General features: G+C 43.0%; 1 protein-coding gene across 2 annotated transcripts; it reads right to left on the reverse strand.

The window, feature by feature from the left end:
* rpgrip1l (RPGRIP1 like) lies at positions 1 to 20,443 on the reverse strand. Of its 2 annotated transcripts, none has more exons than XM_041038856.1 (26): positions 20,369 to 20,443; positions 19,059 to 19,145; positions 18,512 to 18,656; positions 17,293 to 17,606; positions 16,164 to 16,263; positions 15,480 to 15,623; positions 15,003 to 15,108; positions 12,815 to 12,961; positions 12,345 to 12,418; positions 11,997 to 12,136; positions 11,555 to 11,661; positions 11,120 to 11,170; positions 10,654 to 10,836; positions 10,164 to 10,281; positions 8,873 to 9,325; positions 8,098 to 8,240; positions 7,588 to 7,924; positions 6,297 to 6,592; positions 5,733 to 5,828; positions 5,274 to 5,336; positions 4,836 to 4,974; positions 4,181 to 4,278; positions 3,421 to 3,607; positions 2,309 to 2,393; positions 1,477 to 1,613; positions 1 to 1,264 (listed from the first exon to the last, which is right to left on the reverse strand). In XM_041038856.1, exons 2-26 carry the CDS (start codon positions 19,135 to 19,137, stop codon positions 1,128 to 1,130), a joined length of 3,879 nt encoding a protein of 1,292 aa, XP_040894790.1. In that variant the 5' UTR covers positions 19,138 to 19,145; positions 20,369 to 20,443; the 3' UTR covers positions 1 to 1,127. The 2 variants fall into 2 exon arrangements, with proteins under 2 accessions (XP_040894790.1, XP_040894789.1); XM_041038855.1 differs by having other exon boundaries at positions 5,274 to 5,342.
* Between the last annotated feature and the right edge of the window lie 692 nt (positions 20,444 to 21,135).

The raw sequence follows: 21,135 nt of genomic DNA on the forward strand, positions 1-21,135 counted from the left end.
ACATGTATGACGTGTTCCTCATGTGTACAGAAAAAACACTTTATTAGAGACTAATACAAAACCTCATACAGGAAACAACAAATTTAAGGCACGTTTGTAATTTTTGTCTGTCCCTCATATTAACAGACAACATTATGACTGAAGCTCATCCTGTCATAACTGTGCAGGTTTTAAGCAGCGTATCAGCCTATGAATCTGCTCACCTGAACCAACACACTGAGACCGAACCACCACTCACTGACAAACCCCTCCACCTGCAGCACAGGAACAGGTACGTACGTAACCATGTTACGTACCAACATGACACAGACAGAAGGTCACTTCTTCAGCTGGATCTGACCAGATGTTGTCCAGAGGTGCTTTCAGTCGTGGCCTCAGACTAACTGCTTTGCGGGTCAAAGGACAGCTTGATGTCAAACCTGAGCTAAATTTAGGCATCAGTGTTACACCTGTAATACCTGTATTTCAATGTGAAACAGCTCAAATACAGTATAGTTTCATAAAGTATTATAATCTGACACCACAGTATTAAAGTATAAAGGACAGTCAGTACAGACAGTGCACTTTCAGCACTTCACAGCAGCATCTTTCAATAATTCCTAACGATATAATGAATTTAATTAAAGCAAGCTGGACCCTGATAAACGGCAGAAAATGGATGAATGAATGAAAAGTGATTCACTCATTTCAGTCCATGGAGCCATCCACTGTGAGCAGCCTCCTGCAGCTCAGACCAGTCAGTTCAGAGGTGGAGATCCAAGATCCACTTCAGGACGGTGTGAGACCTGGACAGACCCTGTTTTATGGAAATCCGTCATCACCATCCACAGACACTTTCCAACCAAACCCAGCTCAGTTTTAACCACCTCACCCAGGCAGTGCTCACTGAATTTACATCCCTCAGCTTAGCGTATGTTAACATACACTAACTCACATATATGACACATCAGTGTAAATATAAAACACCAACAGTCCAACATCAGGATGAAATACGAACACGTGTGAACACGTGAAAACTCTGGTCACGGTTCAAGTGCTGAGTCAGTCCTGGAAATACCACATGTGCAGGATGATGGTTTCACTTCACCAGCTTCACACGTGTTGCTGTTGTTGTTGTTGTTGCCGCCTCACACTGATGGAAGCAGGGATGAGACAGGGGCTCGTTCCTGGTCCTGGTCCTGCATGATGGCCTGCAGAGCCTCCAGTCCCTCCACAGACACAGTTAGACTGCCGACCACCTCACGGCTGTCCTCCACATCCAATACTGCAGGAAACACACACACACGTGCACACACACACACACACACACACACACACACACACACATGCACAAGCACACACACGCACGCACGCATGCATGCACGCACACATAAAGACTGAATTTCAGTAGGATGAAATCTGTGTTTTATGTGGTTGTAGTTGTAGCAGAGAGCTGCTGTGTGTGTGTGTGTGTGTGCGTGCGGTGTGTGTGCTGACCGCTCAGACTGGTCTCGGTCAGGTCTTGTTGCGTCTCCAGGATCTCGGGGATCCTCAGGAAGGCCACCCCCACGTCCTCACACTCTCTGTCCTGCTCCTCCTCCTCCGGAGGCTCGCTCACCACCATGAAGCGGATTCTGTCGAACAGAAGAGCCAATCAGAGTCAGACTTCAACATCCCTCCAAACGTGTTTGAAGACATTTAAAAACTTTATGTCATCAAACCTCCTCCTGCTCCCACAATCAAATCAATATTGTTCATTTCTGTAGTTTAACAGCTGGACGCCAGATGTGTCCGATTTCACTGTGAAGTCTCAGCTTTCACACCGCGTGACTTTCATTCTGAATTCTGATTCGCTCACACCAGCAGTGATGTCACGCATGATGCAGATAGAGGGAGGCCGTCCAGTAACCGGAGCGTTGCAGGTTTGATCCCCGGCTCCTGCTGTGCTGGAGTGGTCAGAGACTAGAAAGACAACTAAATGGTTCCTAATATTTAAAGTAGAGGGCAGTGGAGGCAGAGAGCAGCCTGGACTGATGAAACCAGCACAGGAAGTGATGAAACCAGCACAGGAAGTGAGGCCGTATGTTTCGCGTAGTTTGGGACGTTCATCTTGTGACAGAGAATCAGAGGCTTTTCCCTCCTTTACTGCGTTTTCCTTCCTCGTGATCTCAGTCTGTTCAGATCAGTAAAGTTTCAGATCATATTTCATCATATGATGTCTTGTATCTGCGGGGACTGTCCTGAGTCTCCAGCTGTCTCCTTCTCACTTTCTGTCCAAACAAGCAAAAACAAAATCACTCTTTTCTCCTCAGACGCTTTTTTTCCTCACCTTTCCATCTGAGGGTTTCGTCCCTGCAGGACGCCTCTCAGCAGCCGCCGCCTCGCCCCGTTGTTCTCTGCATCCACAGGAATGACTGAAGAACAACAACAGATAGGTCAGACCTGAGTCACTGAACGCAGCTCACTGAACAAGGACGGGTGCCAGGACTTCTTCATGACCCTGAAAACTGCTGCACAACATATTCAGTTAGATTCAAAATGAGAGAAGAGACCGTCAACATTTCACCAGGAAATGGTTTCACCACACTTCCTGTGCATATGTCATATCCAGTGAGTGTGTCCACATGGGATTAAACCAACAACGATGAGAGCGGATTCTTCATCACGCTGCTTTCACACTGAACCTGTCTGACTTCAGATCAGATACTGACTCACTGACACTGATCAGATACTGATTTATCAGCACTGAGATGATCTCAGCGGATCGTGTTGATGTGTACGTCTGAACAGGATGGTGACTGTGGGGTTTTTCTCCATCTCCTCCAGATCAAAAGAGTGATGTCTCCAAAGATGCTGCTTTTTGTCCTGTTTCTACCCGTCTGTCAATATTTATGACTTCTTGACTAATAACGCTCATCAGTTATTTCTGAAAAAGAGGAGGGTGGTGGAGGAACATGAAGGCTGCTATATCATATTTAGATAAGGTTTTTTTTTTCCTGCTTCTCTGTCTCTCTGAGGATCCTGCTTCTAAGTCAGGTGACCACATGGCGTTATACCTATCCAGAGCTCCTGCATTAAGGAAAATGACTCGTTGAAGATTAGCAGCTTTAAACTAAGAGAAAACAATGGAGAAGGTATGACCAAGGCCTTGAAGACATGAGACTGGGACAGCTGTGTCTCTCTACGTGATTCTGTGTACAAATCAACCAGACTTGATTTTGATGTTGAGAACAAAGATTTCACCCCCTAACCCTAACCGTTCTGTATTTTTCTAATTCTAGAATTTCTTAGACAAATAAAGAACATCAACGCGTTTAACAAACGGCAACACACTGTGAAAATGTCTGGACTTTCTCCAAATATCTCAGCTGCCAATAAGTAACCATAAAAAACCACAAACTGACGATTAGAGCCAACACAAGTACGAAGACCAGGTCGTACCTTTGCTGTAGTTGTAGTTAATGCTCTTGCCCTGCGGGGGTTTGGGTAGAGACAGGGGGGTCTCCTCTGTAGGCAGATCCAGGAAAGAGTACTCCACAAACAGACGCACCACGCTGCTGTCCTGGGCCACACGAGACTCCGGCCTCAGGCTCAGAGCCACGATTTCCACCCGCACTCGCTCCGAGGGCTGAGGACGAACACGTGGATCAGAGTTTATGACAGTTTAGTTCAGCTTCTTCCACTGAATTAGCCCATGGAGAGAAAATTAATCTGAAGTAAAAGATTCTAATGCAAACATCTGCTGCTTTTCTGGGGCTTTAAATTAGAGTCAACTGAATAACTTTGTGTTTTGGACTGATGTCATCCATCACTCTGACATTTTCAACTGTTACCTGATGTTATATAGGCTATACATGTAACTGCTTATGACAATAACTGTCAGTTTCCACCCTGAATTTAATGAGTCTCTCCTGGTTGAACTGTTGTGGACTGGTCTGACTTGTTGTCTTCTGTGTAACCGTAGCACAGACTGAGAAATAAATAATAAATTTGTTAACAAACAGACCGAGCAGTCAAGACTCAGACCAGGATTCAGAAACAACCTCCTGCTCGTACACAGAAGAAAATCGAAACTGAGCCTCCACAAAAATAAACACCTTCACAAATCACTCCACAATCAAACCGTGAGTTTTCCAGAGCTGCACATCAGCTCTGTTGTGTACATGATAACAACACAACAACTCCCTAAAGCTTTGCTGACCTTCCTCCCCGTGGCCTGTCCGTGAACGATGCAGTCATCGCTGTCGGACTGAGTCGATTCACTATGATCCTGTTTGGTGGCTGGGGCCTCCTCAGCATCTGGGTTGATCCAGACAGGGAGCAGAGGAGGAGAAACAGAGGAATGAGATAAATGTGTAGAACTGGCTCTGACTGTGTGAAAACAACAGCCTGTTTCTTAAGAAGGAAATACAAAGCGAATTATAAAGATTTGAACACATGGACTGCTGTATTGCATCTGGCATCAGGGCGGTGACTGATGTAAGCCGTAACGCTGTCTCTCAGAGGGCCGACATTAACATTTATGAACTCAGCTCTAAAGATTATTGGCAGCCACATTCAATATTTATGTCTGTTCTGCTCAGGAAGCATTGTAAAACAAAAACATTTGCACCTTTAAGACAGAGTTTGGGGAGATGATGTTGGAGTTTGAACTGAGATGAAAAGGAACTGGTCCAACACTTGTTTTCTATCCACAGTGGAAATCAAACTATGAGAGAGATGCTACAGTGTTTTGTAAACAGAGAACTGAATAAAGAAGAGTTGATTACAAAAGCACAAAACTTTTTTTCTGATCTCATTTATTGTTGTCAGTTGTTATTGCAAGTGATTCTAACAATCAATATATGTTTCTTTACCTTCTATTATTTCCTCAGAGATTTCAGAATCATCAGAGTAGGACTGAGAGCTCGCTGGGACAAGCTGTCCCTCAGAGAAGTGAGACTCGTCTTCATCATCGTCTTCCTCTGGGTTGATCTGAGGGGCTTCTGAAACAACCTGCAAACACAAGACTCACAGTTCACATTACACCTCTGCTCTGTGTGAGTGTGTGCTGAGTGTGTGCGCTGAGTGCATGTGTGCACTCTGTTCTATGATGACAAAGTAAAAAACCGAAGGTTTGAGTTTAACTACTTTTACTATCCCTCAAACTGGGGAAATGAATTACTCTCTGCTTTTTACCCACACCACGTGAACACAACACACACACAAGCATGCACATGCAGTAGAGACGCCGGGGCAGAGGGCTGCCTACTAAGGCAGGGTCAAACCTTTTTTTTTTTTTTTTTTTTTTTTACCTTTACAGCAGGTGATGATGTTGTCTCTGTCGTGTCTGCAGACACACTGAGGCCTGATGGGCTCTTGTCCTCAAAACAGAAGAAAATATTAAACTGACGCTGGTTTCCCTCCAGCTCACCAACGAACCCCCCCCCAGTTCATGGATTTTCTTGAAAACATTCATGTGAAAACTTTTATTAAACTCCTCCAGCTCTGCTCCAAACCCTTTTTTTTTTTTTACTTATTTTTCCACTGGGTTGGGTTTAAATCTGTACTGAACATCCAGGAAACCCAGAGCATCACTGCTGAGTGTTTTACAGTGAGTAAATTAATACCACTAAATCACATCGAATTCTGGAGGATGAAGAAACTGGTGCTTACTATGGGTCTGTGGTGTTACACTGATTCACCTCGATTCAGAAACAAACAACATTCCATACCTGAGCCACAGGAACTGACTCCTGACTGATAAACCTCACCTGGTCATCTGCAGCTGTGGGATCTACAAATGTGACCTTCTTGGCAGCCAGTCGGTCCCTTTCTTGTGTCTTCTGTCTGACTTTTGGTAGTGGGGCCTTATGGTAAGAAAGCATTCACATAAAGGAATGGAGAGAATATAAATGCCGAATAAATAAAGGAAAACATCTTTGTTAGCCAGTCTGAAAGACTCACGGTGGCTGGTTCAGTAAAGCAGTAATGTTCCACCTTGGCAGTGAGTCATTTCTCAGTAGGTAGTAGTTAGCTTGATTCTGGTTTTGCTTCTAACCACATTATTTTAATAAGAAACTCCACTGGTATAATCCTCCTGCTCTACATTTTTGCTTTGCCTAATTAAACCAAGTATGTGCAAATGTCAAACTATTCCTTTAAGAGCGAGTGAATATTAAATCCTAAGACCAAAACCTGCTGCTGCTGCATTGTTCTGTGTTCTGTGCTTTCACTGCTCGGCTGCTTCTTTTCTTCATTCATTTTTGGCTCTAAATGTATGGAAGTTTTCACTGTTCTTTTTGGAACATTGTTAAAACTCGTGTTTATCTCCTGACCTTAGAAGCAGCAGCAACAGGGACAGCGGTGGGGTGATGAAAAGGATCTTTGGATTCCTTCTCTTCCTGCGGTATCTCCTCAAGATCTTTCAGCAGTTCGTCTTTCTTCTCTTCATCCACAGTGAGTTCTTGCTTTGGCTCAGCAGATTCGTCTGCAGGTTTCTCTTCAGGGACGGACACTGGCTCTTCGACAGTTGTGATTGAGCCTGATGGAGGGAGGTACGTGAACCTCCATTTCAGCGTCACTTCCATGTGGCCGGCGGGGAATCCAGAGGGGCTGGTCAATTCAAACACACCTGAGGGACAAACGTGACAAATTATTGGACTTGTTAAAAAACAGTGACATAAAGGCTGAAGCACGAGTTGATGCTTTTTAAAACTGCTGGGTTCATTCTTTAAATCCAGCGTCTTTGACCAGAAACAGATGATATTTAACTTTGTGTAACGAGGCCAAAACAGTTTTGACTTTTCTCATATTGAGCTCTTTCATCAGATTTCCTCAGTACTTTAAACACAAGAGAAGCTCAATTATGTTCAAATCAATCCATTGTACTGATCTGGGATCAGAGAAAACAATCAGATCTTCATACATCTTGTTTTTCAGGCCAAACAATCTAAAACCCAAATTCTCACTATTACAGTTCTATTGCAGTTCACGTTTTAGCACAATTACCTGAAAAATAAGAGAAATTAATAAGTGCAGATTAATTTTCTGTCGATCAACCAATCCATTATTTGTTGTTGCTCTAAACCAAACTGAAAAATGCAACCCGGTATATTTATTCCAAGATCTGTGAAAACAACAAAAACTAATTTAGACAAGAACACACCCTGAGAAACGTAAAAGTGAAGAGCAGCCTGAAGTCCCACAGCCCTGACAGCGACAGCCCTGGCCAGGTAACAGCTGTTACCTGAGCCAGTCTGGACGGCTCCAAACCGTAGTTGGGAGTGCTCTGGCCGCTGTTAGCTGGTAACACGCTAATAATAAATTCGGGGTACCTCTGAAGAAGGAGGAGGACTGAAGAGGAGTGCCGTTCATAACTCGAACTTTATTTTTATGTTTTCTTTCACCTGGCCAGAAAAGAGGCCGTTACCACTGTAGAACCTGAAATTTCTAAACACTTCTAACGTTTTTCTGCCTAACTGCACCCACGCTGGGTTCAACATGTCCGCCCTGGCGCGTCTCTCTCTCTCTCTCTCTCTCACACACACACACCCACACACACACCCAGACAGGTTGGTATAAGGCCTTTTCCCGGCCGCCCCAGGCTAGGCCTGTAACACAGCTCACCTGTGATCCCCTTGTCCTGAGCCAGTGACAGCAGAGGTACTCTGGCCTTCCCCAGGTACATGTCCATCTGCTCCTCTTTGTAGTCAAACACGTAGAACTGAAGGACCTCAGACTTGAGGTAGTGATCCAGACCTACATCCATCAGGACAGAGTATGACTTGAGGTCGTTGAAGTGGGGGTCGCAGCCGTCATGAACTGTGGCAGTGGGGTAGTTGGAGAAGTCGAAGAACTTGTAGACCACGTAGGGACTCGGCGGCTGGGAGCGTCTGGACTGAAGGTCTCGGCAGCGGTGGACAGTGATGAGGAGTTCATTCCAACTGCTGCCTGGTGGCTGCAGCTGAGGTGCAAGATCAGATGAAAAGTTAAGGTTCATTCAGAGTAAAGGGTGTAAATTTCCATAACTGTTAAATGGTGAGTACTGTCACTGTAATCCATGGACCTGATGGCTGGAGCTACAAAAAGAGAACTGATATTTTAGTAAACTGTAGTTTTCTGATAAATGGAAGGTACCTGTGCTTCTTCATTCAGTGCAGTGTTAATGTAGCCCACAGCCTTCACCTTCTCTTTATAAAGGAGGATGGTTTCTGTCATGGGTATCCTCAGCCTCAGCCAGTAATCCACAGAGCCCACAGATCGCACCTCATCAGATGTGCCTGAGAATTCAAAACATGTTTTTTTCTGTTAAAATGTTTTCAGTGACAAAGGTGTGTGCATGACTGTGTCTGCCAACTCTCTGTAAGGCCTTCAGTGATACCACATCTTCTTCATACGTCCCCCAGAGTTTAAAGATCACCTAAAACTCATCTTCCATTTCTAATGTTTCTAAGCACCCATCCAAATACACACGAAAAGTGTGCACCTAACCCTAACCCTGTATCATGTTATTTGTATGAAATGTGCTCCATAATGAAACTTATTATTGTTATTGATGATTTGAGAAATCATTAGAACTGAAAACTGAACTGAAAAGGCCAAAAAAGTTGGGATTCTTTTTGTTGTGGCTTTTCTTCTTCTTCTTTCTCCTTCTCTTGTTTTAGCTTGTTTTTACAGGGAGGTCTTCACAGTCTTCAACTTCAGGTTGTAAGAACCCACACTGGAGCAGCTGGGGGTTAAGTGCCTTGCTGTCAGGAAAACACTACTCCAGTACCAGACTTTTAAAAACATACTTGTACAGACTGTGTCTAAACCCAAGTCTAAACCCTGTGTGTGGATCTGTTTTCTCACAGTCTTGTTTTCGGTTGCTACCTGCCATCAGTGACTGGACGTTTGATCTCGTCTCACTCACCGACCAGAGGAACGGTCCCATGGACTTTCCCGTCTTGCTCCAGCAACTGCTGCAGTCGAAGCTGTCCAGTCGCCAGCGTCCTCCAGTCTAGACCCAGGGCCTGATGCAACTCGACAGTGACAGAGCATCTACTGAGGTAGTCGAGGAACTGGTCGTCCATGTTCACCATGTACTTCGATGTGAAGCCATATTTTGGTTTGTGGCCCCTCACCACCGGAGTGGAGTGCAGCTCAAACAAATAGAAGGAGTACGTACAGAAGGTGGAGGGTTCACCGTCGCCCAGAGCCTCCAGGGCGGACGGAGACAGCATGGCACTGACTATCTGAAGCTCCAGAAGGTTTTCTCCACGCTCCAGGTGGAGAGTTTCATCAAACTCGTCTGCTTCATCCTCATCTGTGGTGTCTGGTTTGAGGACATATGTTTTGGTGCCATAGGCGATGTCCCTGAGCTGAGCTGAGGAGCCGCAACAGCAAAAACAGACAGTACGAGTTCATAGAGACTCAAAACTATTGGACACAAAAACAAACAAACTGTGTTTCTCAGTGGATGGCTTCCTACACAACATAAATGTGAAGTGGAGTTTCTGGTTTTTCCCGTGTTCTGTATTCCTATTCTAGTATTTTCTTTAAAGCCACTGTAAGAGTGGGAGGTGTCTGTGGTAGAAGAACCTCTGGAGAATTATTAGCTGAGTCTGCAGCAGTAGAAAGTCTCTGCCCTCTGCCTGCTCAGCAGCAAACAGCAGACAGACTCAGTCAGAGCAGCTGGTGAACATGGCGCAGCATTTAGCAGCTCAGGAGCTGGTGGACATCTTCAATGTTACTGAACATAGGAACTCAGTAACCATCATACAGGTCTATGTTGTGAGCACCAGCTGGAATTATTTACGTGCTGTTTCAGTTTGGTAGACATCTCTAAACACCACCATACTCATGATCCTCAGCTGCCTCTGTATGGAGAAGAAGCCAGGAGTGTCATCTTCAGTTTCAGGTTACTGTGAAGCTCTGTGATAGGCTGTCAGTTAGTGAAATGCACCTTGGGAAATGCAGTTTAATTCTCTCTCAGTTTTAAGGTGCAGTTTTTTGTACTTTAAGAAACAGATATTTTATGACAGTTCATCTTTTGTTCTGATGATTGAAGCAGGAGTTTCATGTATGTCCTGTGTGTAGTTTAACTAGTTTTAGATGGTGTTTACCGTATCTGATGCTGATAGAAGTCTTTCAAACTAACTGTCAATGAAAGGAAGACATTTTGAGAAATAGTGTTCTCTGTATCTCTGAAAACATATTCTTACCCTCCAGTTTCTTGATCTTTGCTGTCTTTGTGTCCAGCAGCTGAGCCTGTCGCTCCAGTTTCTGTTCATACTCAACTCTGTCACTGTCCTTCTTCTGTAAAACAGCTTCCAGCTCCGCCTGGTGACATGAGACAGTTTTACCATAAAAAAAAAAAAATTGATGGTCTCACAGCAGAATGTGAACATTTAATGGACACATGCCTTTTTTTTTTTACTTTAGCAGAGTGTAAATGTTTTTTATTGGATAGCAAACAATAGAAAGCTGACTGGATATGGGGGGGGGTAGGGGGGTTGTGATTAAATGGCACCACCAGGATGTCCCTAGCACACAAGTGTCAACCCAGTGCTATTTGAATGTTATTCATTTTCAAATGTAGCTTGATCTAAAAAAAAAAAAAAGCTTGTAAAAAGGGAAAGGAATGAAGAAGATGATGAGGGATGAAAAATGGAAGCTGAAGGACACAGTTGGTCTGCTCGTGCCCTCCTCCACCTTGTAGTTCCTGCTGATTTTGCTCTCCATGCTCAGGATGTTTCTGGTCTTCTCCAGCTCCTGGATGGTTTCAGCGTGAGCCGCTCGTAGATCTCTGATGGAGCTCTCTGTGTTGCTGCTCCCTCCCTCCTCCTCCACCTCCTTCAGGAAGCCCAGCTCACCACTCCTCTGGGATTTACGTGTCTGTGGGGGACAGTTTTGAGGGGCAGGTGGGAGAAGTGAGAACGAGACCCTGTTAGTCTGCCAGAGGAAATGACCTCACTGGTCTTCTCACCTCATGCAGTGAGGGCTTGTTCTCACAAGTTTTTCATTCCACTGAGAGATAAAGGCTTTGAATAAACTTTGGTAGAAGTTTAACTGGACTTTCCAAGTGCAGGAAATACAATGTTATTTACACATGACTAATATACATACGCACACACACACACACACACTGTACATTTTAAAAGGTTTATTTTACACTTACCTTAATTAGGAGCAGTGCCTCCGTGAGTTCAGCCACGTCGTACTCGTTCTCCTTCAAACAACATATTATGATCACATTAAACGTTTTAGATGCAACAACCCTGAAGGACAACAGTCCACAGCAGGAGGGACACAGATGGGCTGTAATGTCAGCTGGTTGTGTCAATCCCCAGCCATAAGCTGTGGCTGAATTTAGAAAAGGGAAACAAACTATCCAGTCTGCAAAGTGACATTAGCAGGTCACTTTTCCCTGATGGAGACTCATTCAACGAGCTGCAGGACAAGACATGTTCATGTTTGTGAGGGAGACTTACACGTACGTAGACAGAAAACTAACAGCGCTCTAACAGATTAATGCAAAGATAATGAAAGGACAGAATATATTTATTATTAACATGAAGATCCCAGCATTTATTCTGAAATCAAACCAGCTCACCCTGCTGTAGCATTTCAAACGATCACCGAGTGCCTCCATTTGTTGCTTCTGCTCCAGAAACTGGATTTGAAGCCTCTTATTTTCTTCTGTCAGCTTCTCATTCGTATCTGAAAGAAAAAACTCAGATCACAAATCACTCTAAAGAAAATAGCATATTTTCACAACATCCCTGTTTCCATTACAAATCTGCTTTTGATGATTAGAATTATTCACACTCCACTCAGTAACATTCTTCATATGATAATATTTAAAATGATTCTACAATTGCATAAAATCTGTATGATGCAGGAAATATTTTTAATATTCCAACCAGATCTTTAATGAATGGAGACTTATCACATCAATATGATACACTCTTCTGTACTTTACAGACATGCACAGCTAGCACGTACTGTAGATCGGTCCTGTGATCAACACTGGCAGGATATAAAAGTAAAAGTACCCCTCTCAGCCCTGATTTTGTCGAGGATTTCATTTTTATCCACGAGGTCAGCCTTCAGCGCCGTCTCTAGCTGTGCAATCTGTAACTTCAGCTTCTGCTCCTGAATCTGCCATTTTTGTTGCTGAGATACATCAAAGGCACTGCAAAAAGATGATAATAACCATTACCGAACTATTATTATGACAATGCTCGAAAATTAAAATAATGTAAGCATCATCCATGAAGCCTTAGCTACATGTAAGGCGACGCCTGAGTCATTTAATCAGCTCCTGCTAAATGTACTGTATGTCTGTGTAGTGATGCACAGCCAGTGGACCCGACTAAACCATCAGAAGCGAGGCTTCTCACCTGTTGACCAGTTTCTCGTTGTTCTCCCTCAGCAGGTCCCTCTCCTGCTCCAGCTCACTGATCTGCTCCTGAAACTGTACAACCCAAAATGGAAAGAAGAGAAATGATGAGTCCGTCCTTTGGCTGCTCTCAACCACAGGCTGACCACAGACAGCCTGGTTATGCTTCAGTGCACTGAACATTTCATCATCATGATTTGAACTGAAAGGACTGACAGTAAACAGTTTCAGACAAACTTTTGAGACTGTAAAAAACCTTAAATATCATTTTAACTGTATGTCAAAGTTAGTTTGATTTAAAAGTATTAGCAGACAAATAGTTAATTATACATCAACTGGTCAAACTGTTATGTTCCCAATATTTCAAATAATAATCCTGATTTTACACAGGGAGAGATCCTCCAGGTCAAACGTGAGGCTTCTGACATTTCTGTGAATAACTGTGCAGCCCATGTGTAGTGTAGCAGTAACCTGCTCCATCTTTATCTTGGATATGGTGGAGCTCTGCAGCTGTTTCTCCAGGTCCAGACTCTTCAGCCTCTCGTCTTTCAGCTGGTCCGACAGCTCGTCCACCTTCAGCATCGCTGCGTCATGACTGGCCTTCAGTGTCCGCTGACTCTACACAAATTAACATTTCAATAAGAGCCCAACATCCTGGCCATCATCATTTACTCTCATTCGCAGACTAACAGCCTCCCGAATGCCTCTGCTGTGATACCAATGTGCGTCTGCAACATTACAAGCAACAGATGAGGACTTTTATGTTTTTGTCAGTGCAGCTCAGCGGTGAGAAGGTGAAAAGAAGTGCACCAGAAGCAATCCAGTCTTTAATACAGGAAGAAACCTGCTTCTTACTTTAATGCTGATTTTTGAGTCTTCTGCTTCAGGATGGATCAGTGTTTTTTTTTCTACAGGATTCTGTGGACAACGCTGCTGCTGTTCTTATTTACATGATTTAGATCAGGGGTATTCAACTAAAATTTTAGGTCCAGTAAGAGAAAATTTCTTCAAGCGAAGGTCCAGAACATCATAATGTCAAACATTATGAATTAGTGTGAGAGAGAGAGAGAGATAATGAAGTAGCCTCATAGTTGTATCAACATCTGCAACTGACTGTTAAATTAAACAAAGTACAATTCAAAAATAATAAATAAATAATCAAACAAAGAGATTAATTTTAGAAAAATAAAATACCAGCAGATTGAGTTTCCCTTTTTCTTTGTTAACTGTCTCAACAATTTTGGAATGGTGTCAGGGCCATCATCTCTCCCTGTCTCCCGCTCACTCGCCTCTCTGTCTTCTCTCCCTGTCTCCCGCTCACTCGCCTCTCTGTCTTCTCCCCCTGTCTCCCGCTCACTCTTCTCTCTGTCTTCTCTTCCTGTCTCCGGCTCACTTTTCTATAAATGTCATCTCCTTGTATCGCTAACTTCCCTCTCCACCTGTCACTCACTTCTCATCTCTCTCATCTCTGTATTCAGAGTCGCGCTTTCACTCTCTCAAATTTGTCATGTGCGATGGCTTAACTCGCATGCAATTGGTCTGTAAGGTCTGCTAAATAGATACTGTAAAGACTAGAAAAGCTGTGCTGGTTAAAATATTAGCGCTGCGTCATGATGTAGAATCCCTCAATAATTTATTGATTGTAGGTCTGGGTCCGCATAGGACGGCGTCTGGGTCCGGACCTGGACCGCGGTCCGCCTGTTAGTGACCTCTGATTTAGATTAATTATTATCAGATTTAATGAATGAATCTGTTTTGGTATAATTAGGCCTCTAATGCAATCCAGTTCAACAGATCTTCCACTTGTTCTCCCTTTATGAAGCTTTGTTTGGACTTTGTTTAGGATTTATGTTCAGAGGTGTTTCTAATATAAGTGGGTTGGGCAAAACATTAGAAACACATCTCAATATAAAGATACGGCCTCAGTAATAAACACAGACTTAGACTGGACTTCAGTCAAAACTGAACATCATCTATTATCTGTATAAAGGTCGGTCTTGTTGCAGACCTGTTGTTTTGGATTGCATCAGACTTTACAGGTGTAGCTAATGAAGTGGTCACTAAGAGGATAACTGAAGGCGATTCAGTGACAAGTCAGTGAAAATATGAATAAACAACTAAGGGTTTTTGAAACCAGAGAGAAATACTTACATAAAGTTTTTCTTTTCACTTTGCTTTGTAAACTCATGAAGAAATCAAAGCAAATATTCATTTGTCCTTAACATTAATGTGTATATAAGATAGACCAGTGCTCATGTCAAGTCTTTCTCAGTTTTCTTTTGTTAGTCACGTACTTTCTTTTTCTTATTTAACCATGAAAGCAGAACTCAAACAAAAGAGAAGAGGCAGACGATAGATAAAGATCCGGGAAGTTGACTCTGACTCTGAGAAAGACGGATCTTGTCAAACAACAGAATCAGGTGGGAAAATCAAGGCCTGCGTGTCTTATTCATAATGTGAAGTTGAGTATACAACATGTCTCAGACTGTAAAGATTTACCTTTTTCTTTTCAAATATTTGTTGTGTCAAAGACAACAGATGAAGGCTGCTCCCCACAGGGATACAAGTATTGATTTGTCAATATTGAATTCATTATTTTCTTTGTGAGTTGGTGTTGCTGCAGGATTTCAGTGAGGAGGAGGCTGTAAAAACATCTCACCTCTTGTAGTTGTAGAAATCGACCCTCCAGCTCAGTTACGGCATTGGACCTGTCAGCCAGCTGCTTCTGCAGTTTGATCATGGTCACGTTGTTGTTGACATGTGACCTGAGAGAGAACACAACACATGAATGTTACTATGTGAAACCCTGACATGTTTGTTTACGTGTGAATTATAAACCTCTGTCCTCTCACTGATTAGTAAAGAGGTGCAAGCAAACACAATCAATAGTTCTTACATTCAGGTTCAGGTCAAACAACAAGGTGTAAACAAACGCTCATATACCACAGACATTTCAGTTCTCATGTGCTGGAGCTGCAGGTGAACATTTTCAACAAAGGACCAAAGAAAACACACACAACTCTCCCTAAACAAATAAGCAATGTACACAAAGTTTCCACAGGTTTTCATTAATGAGACCAACAAAGGCCGAATAATAGCTGTAAAGGGTCATTTCAGACAAATTATAATACAACACCTCAGTTTGCTGGTCTGTTGTTGTCGAACCTGCAGAAGTCTCTCTTCAAACTCTGCCTCCCTCTTCCTCAGCGCCTCCCTCAGCAGCTCTGAGGCTCCCTCCATCTCCTCCATGTGGCTCCGCTGAGACTCTATCACATTCTCTCTGGTACACAAGCACAGAACGCTGTTTACAAATACCATCTCTGGGGAAGAAGTGGTTTGTGAAATGTTTCCAGAAGATGAAGGAAACAACATGAAACTGCTTTTAGAGATGGAGAGACAAAGAAGTGACAAAGTCTCAGGGGCAGAGCACAGCACTGTGGCTACAACTCTGTAAGTGAGAGTCGAGCCATGGCTCAGCCTCTGCAGACGACTGGACTGATTAAAACGGAAGTGCACCTGTTTCGTCAGATGCTAGTGAGATGTAAACCACGGCTGAAATGCTGAGATTAGTGATTTAAGTCTTTAAAAATCAAGTTACAATTTGGATGCTCATGGCACACGAGAGACAGGTATGTCAATGGTCCACAACAAATCTGACCTGTGAAACGTTTAAACACGAAGCTGCAGTGTCCCTGCAGGGTTCATTAACATCAGACCACTGCTATGTTTGGGTGTAATAAACTGACCTCTGACCCACTAGTTAATATCTCTAATTGTTTCAACCAAATTTACATTGTATTTGTGCATGGGAAGCACTCACAGGTTGCGGATCTCGGCCCTCGCCTCCTCCAGCAGGCTGTGTCCGTATCGAGGCAGCTGGCCAATCGGAGGCCTCCCACCTCCCTCCAAACTCCTCAGACCTGCAGGAGACACAATCAAAGAGTCTGTTCACAGAGGATTTAGTTTTAATGTGATCTGTTCCACAGATCCACAGGGGCATCCAGAGCAGGCTCTGATAGTTACAGCATCAGTGATGATAAAGTCACTGTAGGACAAACATCAGAAGATAAACATGGTCATAAAAAGAGATCTGCAGCTGAAGTCTTCTGAGTGTCGGTGAAGTAAACATGGAACCTCTGAACTCAGTTTGGCTACAGAACACTTTAATTAAGCTTCGTGACAGACAGTATGTTTCACAGGTTAAATTTACAAACATTACATTAAACCAGTCCTTCCCAAATAGTGGTGCGATGCCGGGGGGGGGGGGCGTGTGACCCCGGCATTGCACCGCTGAGACGGAGATAAGCAGACAAATTAAAGTCACCCGAACGCTAAGACAAGGAAATATGAAGAAGTGTATATATTTTATAAAATTGTGTTTTATATTAAACTGAGCCTAGTAAAATGTATAAAATGTATAATACCTTGTTATCATGCATTCAGTACTAAGCTATTCAAACAATACACAGGTTCATATATTAATGTTATTATTTTAAACGTGCAAGGTACAGTGAGTACCTATGTTTATAAACATAGGTATCTCCTTTTCAAATACTTTTGCAGATTGCGTCCTTGTGTCTGGGATCTTAGTTAGCTGAGGGACTGAACAGGCTCTCAGCCAGTTTGAGAGAGCTCCTGTGTGTCACTGAATGTGTGCATTTCTGACTGAAAGATAATGTCCTCTGCCTCCATTTATCCATTCGCTAATACACTGGTTTGATGTTAATGTGTTTTTAAAGACATTTAAATTTCTGGGGGAAAAATATAAAAAATATTTTACAAATTGTCTAATTAACCAAAAATTTCACGATCCCCCTGCAGTACCACCGCGAACCCCCTAGGGGTCACGGACCCCCTGTTGAAGACCTCTGCATTAAACCAACAGTAAGTTTAAAGGGCAGAGTTATTCACTCTCCTGCATACATCAGATTTAAATATCCGTAACTCACTTTTTGATTGTGTCTGAGAGGGAGATGGAGTATCGTCTCTCAGCTTCTTTAATCCAGAGTTGACTCGTGACTGGACGTGGCCGTATGGCGAAGGTCTCCTGCTCTGCGAGTTGATGAGCTGCTGTTTGGCCACGAGAAGACGCTGTTTGAGTCCTTCGTTCTCAGCCTGTAGCCCCCGGACCTTCTCCTGGAGCTCCTCCATCATCTCCTCCATCTCCACGTCTCGAACCCTGGAGACCGGTTGGGCTCCCCCCGCTGCCAGCTGCTCCATACGACCTCGGTCCTTCACCAGCCTCATCAGCTTAGTGCCAAGTCTGAAGGGTGGAGGAGGAGGCGGATGATTAAATGTAAGACTGAGAGGAAAGGAACATGACATTCTGTTTATTCTTCATGACGACTGCTGAACAGCCTGCAAACTCTCTGCAGGGACCTCTCCAAGGTCTGTGGTGGTCCAATGACACTAGACATTATGAAACTGCATTATGGGAAATGTAGGATCCAGTGTTTTTCTCTTCTGCTGACCTTCTGTTTTTAATGAGTCTCCTGTGAGTCTCACAAGGTCATGGAAGTGCAATAATAAATCACTGTATCCATTTAAGTGGAAAAGGGCCTTTACAACATTTACAAGCAAATATGAGACCAGAATACTAGTTCAAAGTGAAATTGCAATAATTAGTTATTATTCCATGCAACTGTTTTGATAACCAAATAATTGCTTGAGTCATTTTTAAAGTTTCAGCCTGTCAAATGTGATGATTTACTGCTTTTCTCTTTCGCATATTCAATTCAATTCAATTCAATTTTATTTATATAGCGCCTTCCACAATCAAAATTGTCTCAAAGCGCTTTACAGAGACCCAGAGCCTGACCCCAGAGCAAGCACATATCACTGTAAATGGCAAATCTTTGGGCTTTGGACCATTGAATGGCATCATCTTGGACTATTTTTGAACAGGTCATCTACCAAACACTTAATGGATACTGAACGTAACTGTCAGTTCAAGCTCTAATTCAAATTACATATAATATACATATAAAAACAAGTTTATTTGGAGACCAGCGCGTTTCAGGTCTGGCCTTTATTAACTTTTCTTACAGGGCTCTGAATGAAAAGATTTAGATGAAGTTGTTCATATTATAATGATAATATTCACAGAGCAAAATCTAAATTGGGCTGGTATATTTTGCTCCAAGTCTGCGTGGTGTGTGTGCATCTCACTTCTTGATCTTGTCGTCCTGTTTGTGAGTATGCTGTTTGAGGGCCAGGGTCTCCTCTTGGAGCCGCAGGAACCGATCCTCCAGCTCCTCCCTGGAAACCCGAGAGATGTCCTGTCGCGCCCGGGCGTTCTGATACACCGCCGAGTCTGTCGCCAGAAAAAAAAATCTCATTTGTTGTTTTAACATTTTCATGCCACCTAGATGAGAATAAGTCAAAGTCAACTTTATTGTCAAAACCATATGTACAGGTCATACACAGGTTTTGAAATTGCAGTGCTCCCTAGGCCCACAGTGTTACAGTAGACAAAAATAGCATAAATATGACAAACAATGAACAACTGATGTTGATATCTCCACAACTAATGTGACCAGAGAATCAATTCAAATTAGGAAACATCCAAACACCTTCCAGAGTGTCTCAAACAGAACATATAAACAATATCAGGGTTTCAGACATAAGCCATTTCAGAGCCATTGTGCTAAAAAAGAACAGTGACACATAGAGCACTGCAATTACAGATGTTATGAAGACATGAAGAATAACAGACCTTGTGAACCTGCAGCAATTCGGGACAGGTTGACGGTGACTGGGACATCTGCTGCTGTCTCATCAAGTAGAGTGGACATATTTCAATCTAAAAATAAAGAGGTCCCTCATTAATAGTTTAATAGTTTTGGGGGGGGGGCATGCCGTGGAGCAGCAAGTAAAGAGTGGACTTTGAACCGACCCGAGATCGCCGGTTCGATCCCTTGCACAATGCACAATGGATATGGCTGGTGGTGAAGGAGACACACCCCCCCCCCCCTCCCTCTGCAACCACAGCTGTGCTGCCCCTGAGCAAGGCACCAATCCACCCCAGCTCCGCGGGCACCTTAGAAGGCAGCCCTCTGCCCCAGTGCCTCTAGTGCATATGTGTGTGTTTGTTTCGTTCACTTGGTGTGGGTAAAATGCAGAGAGTAATTTCCCCATTGAGGGACAATAAAGGAGTAAACTTAAACACCATGTCAGCTGCTTCATCTATGCGCACCTTATCAGCCACTTTATGCCAAAAAGTGGGTTGGTATATAGTCCTTAGCTAATATAAATGGGTGGTTGTGTACGGAGAAATACACAACCAGCCATTTACATGTTTTTTAAAATACATTACTAAAAAATTATTTGGCTGTGAAGATCAAACAATGACTGTGCATATATTGTCAAAGACTGACAGCTTGTATCACCTAATGTATTCGGCAGGTAAGTGACACCTCAACAGCCTTTCATTTTAATATTATGTAAGATTTTATTGCGAAATTTACCGCGATTTACCGCAGCAATTTAAGAAATAATGGGAGGAATACGAGGCGACCCACTTCTAAAATTAAAAATTTCAATGGCAAACGGTCTGCTTGGTATGCTGAATGTATGCCGAACTGAAAGCTGCTTTTTGTTGTTCTACAGTGTCTTGAGACATTTGTCTGGAATAATATGTAAGGTTACTTTAGTCAGTGAGCAAAAAAAAAGCTGTCAGAATTTAAACGGAGTCTGGCGTGCCGTCCTCTAGATTTGGAAAACATTATTTGAATATATCATATAAAGCTTCATGTTCAGTACATGTGTACCAACGCCGTTCAGAAATGTGTAGATGGTATAATAACACTGGTGTTCTGAATTAGCTGTTTTCTATCTTCAAATTTCATACTAGCGATGAGTTAGCTACGTTGGCTAACACTAACTTCCCTCTGCGCTCATGATGCAGCTAACGAGCTAGCTCACTCGTTTAACTCTGATAATGTATTACAGCGGTGACATGTGTGTTTTCGTATTTGAAAAACATTCTTGAAGAATTTCCAAGCTTACTTTTTAAACAATTCTTACCTTTTGCGGCGACTTTATTCAGTTCACAGTAACGGTTGCTATTGAAAACAACTGTTCGTGTCGATATGAAGCAACTACGCATGCGCGGTGCGACTTCTAGGAAATGTAGTTTTCTTTGTCCTGAAACCTGTAAGTGACCTTTAGAGATACTTTAGAGTTCAGATGCAAATACTGTTCTATTTACTCCACTACATTTCACAGCCATAGTTGCTAGTTACATACTAAACATGTGACCATCTGCTGATGTATGATACAGTACGATAAGTATGTGTGTACTGATCTGAGCATACTGGAATTGAAAATTGTATTTAATAGGTCACTTCTAGTTGATACCTGATCCAGTTTAATCAGGTCAGTATTGACTGTTTACCTGCGTTAGTGATGCACAGTGAATTGGTGCATCACTAACACAAAGTAGTTAAGTTTTAAAAGGCTGCTTATAAAACAGGGGCCTTTCTAGTGGTGAAGTATTTTTTCAGTGTGGTATTTCACTTCATCCGCCACTGGTCTCCAGTGTATATCTATCAGCTCTATCTCAGCTGCTTTCTATTATGTTTTATCCAAGACATTCTTTCAGCAGGGACATTGGGCCAATTTGAGGCCTTTGTCTGACCTGACTTTACATGTAGGCCTATTTATGAGCAGCGTGGTGGTGAGATGGCTCACTGGTACACATATATCCCGTGGAATTTGACAGGCATGCTGTCAGATGTCTGCCTTTTCATGAATTGGCAATGGATCTAATTTAGGAGCCTGAGATGGGTGTG

Source organism: Toxotes jaculatrix, chromosome 5 (genome assembly GCF_017976425.1).
Source record: "Toxotes jaculatrix isolate fToxJac2 chromosome 5, fToxJac2.pri, whole genome shotgun sequence".
Lineage (NCBI taxonomy): Eukaryota > Metazoa > Chordata > Actinopteri > Toxotidae > Toxotes > Toxotes jaculatrix.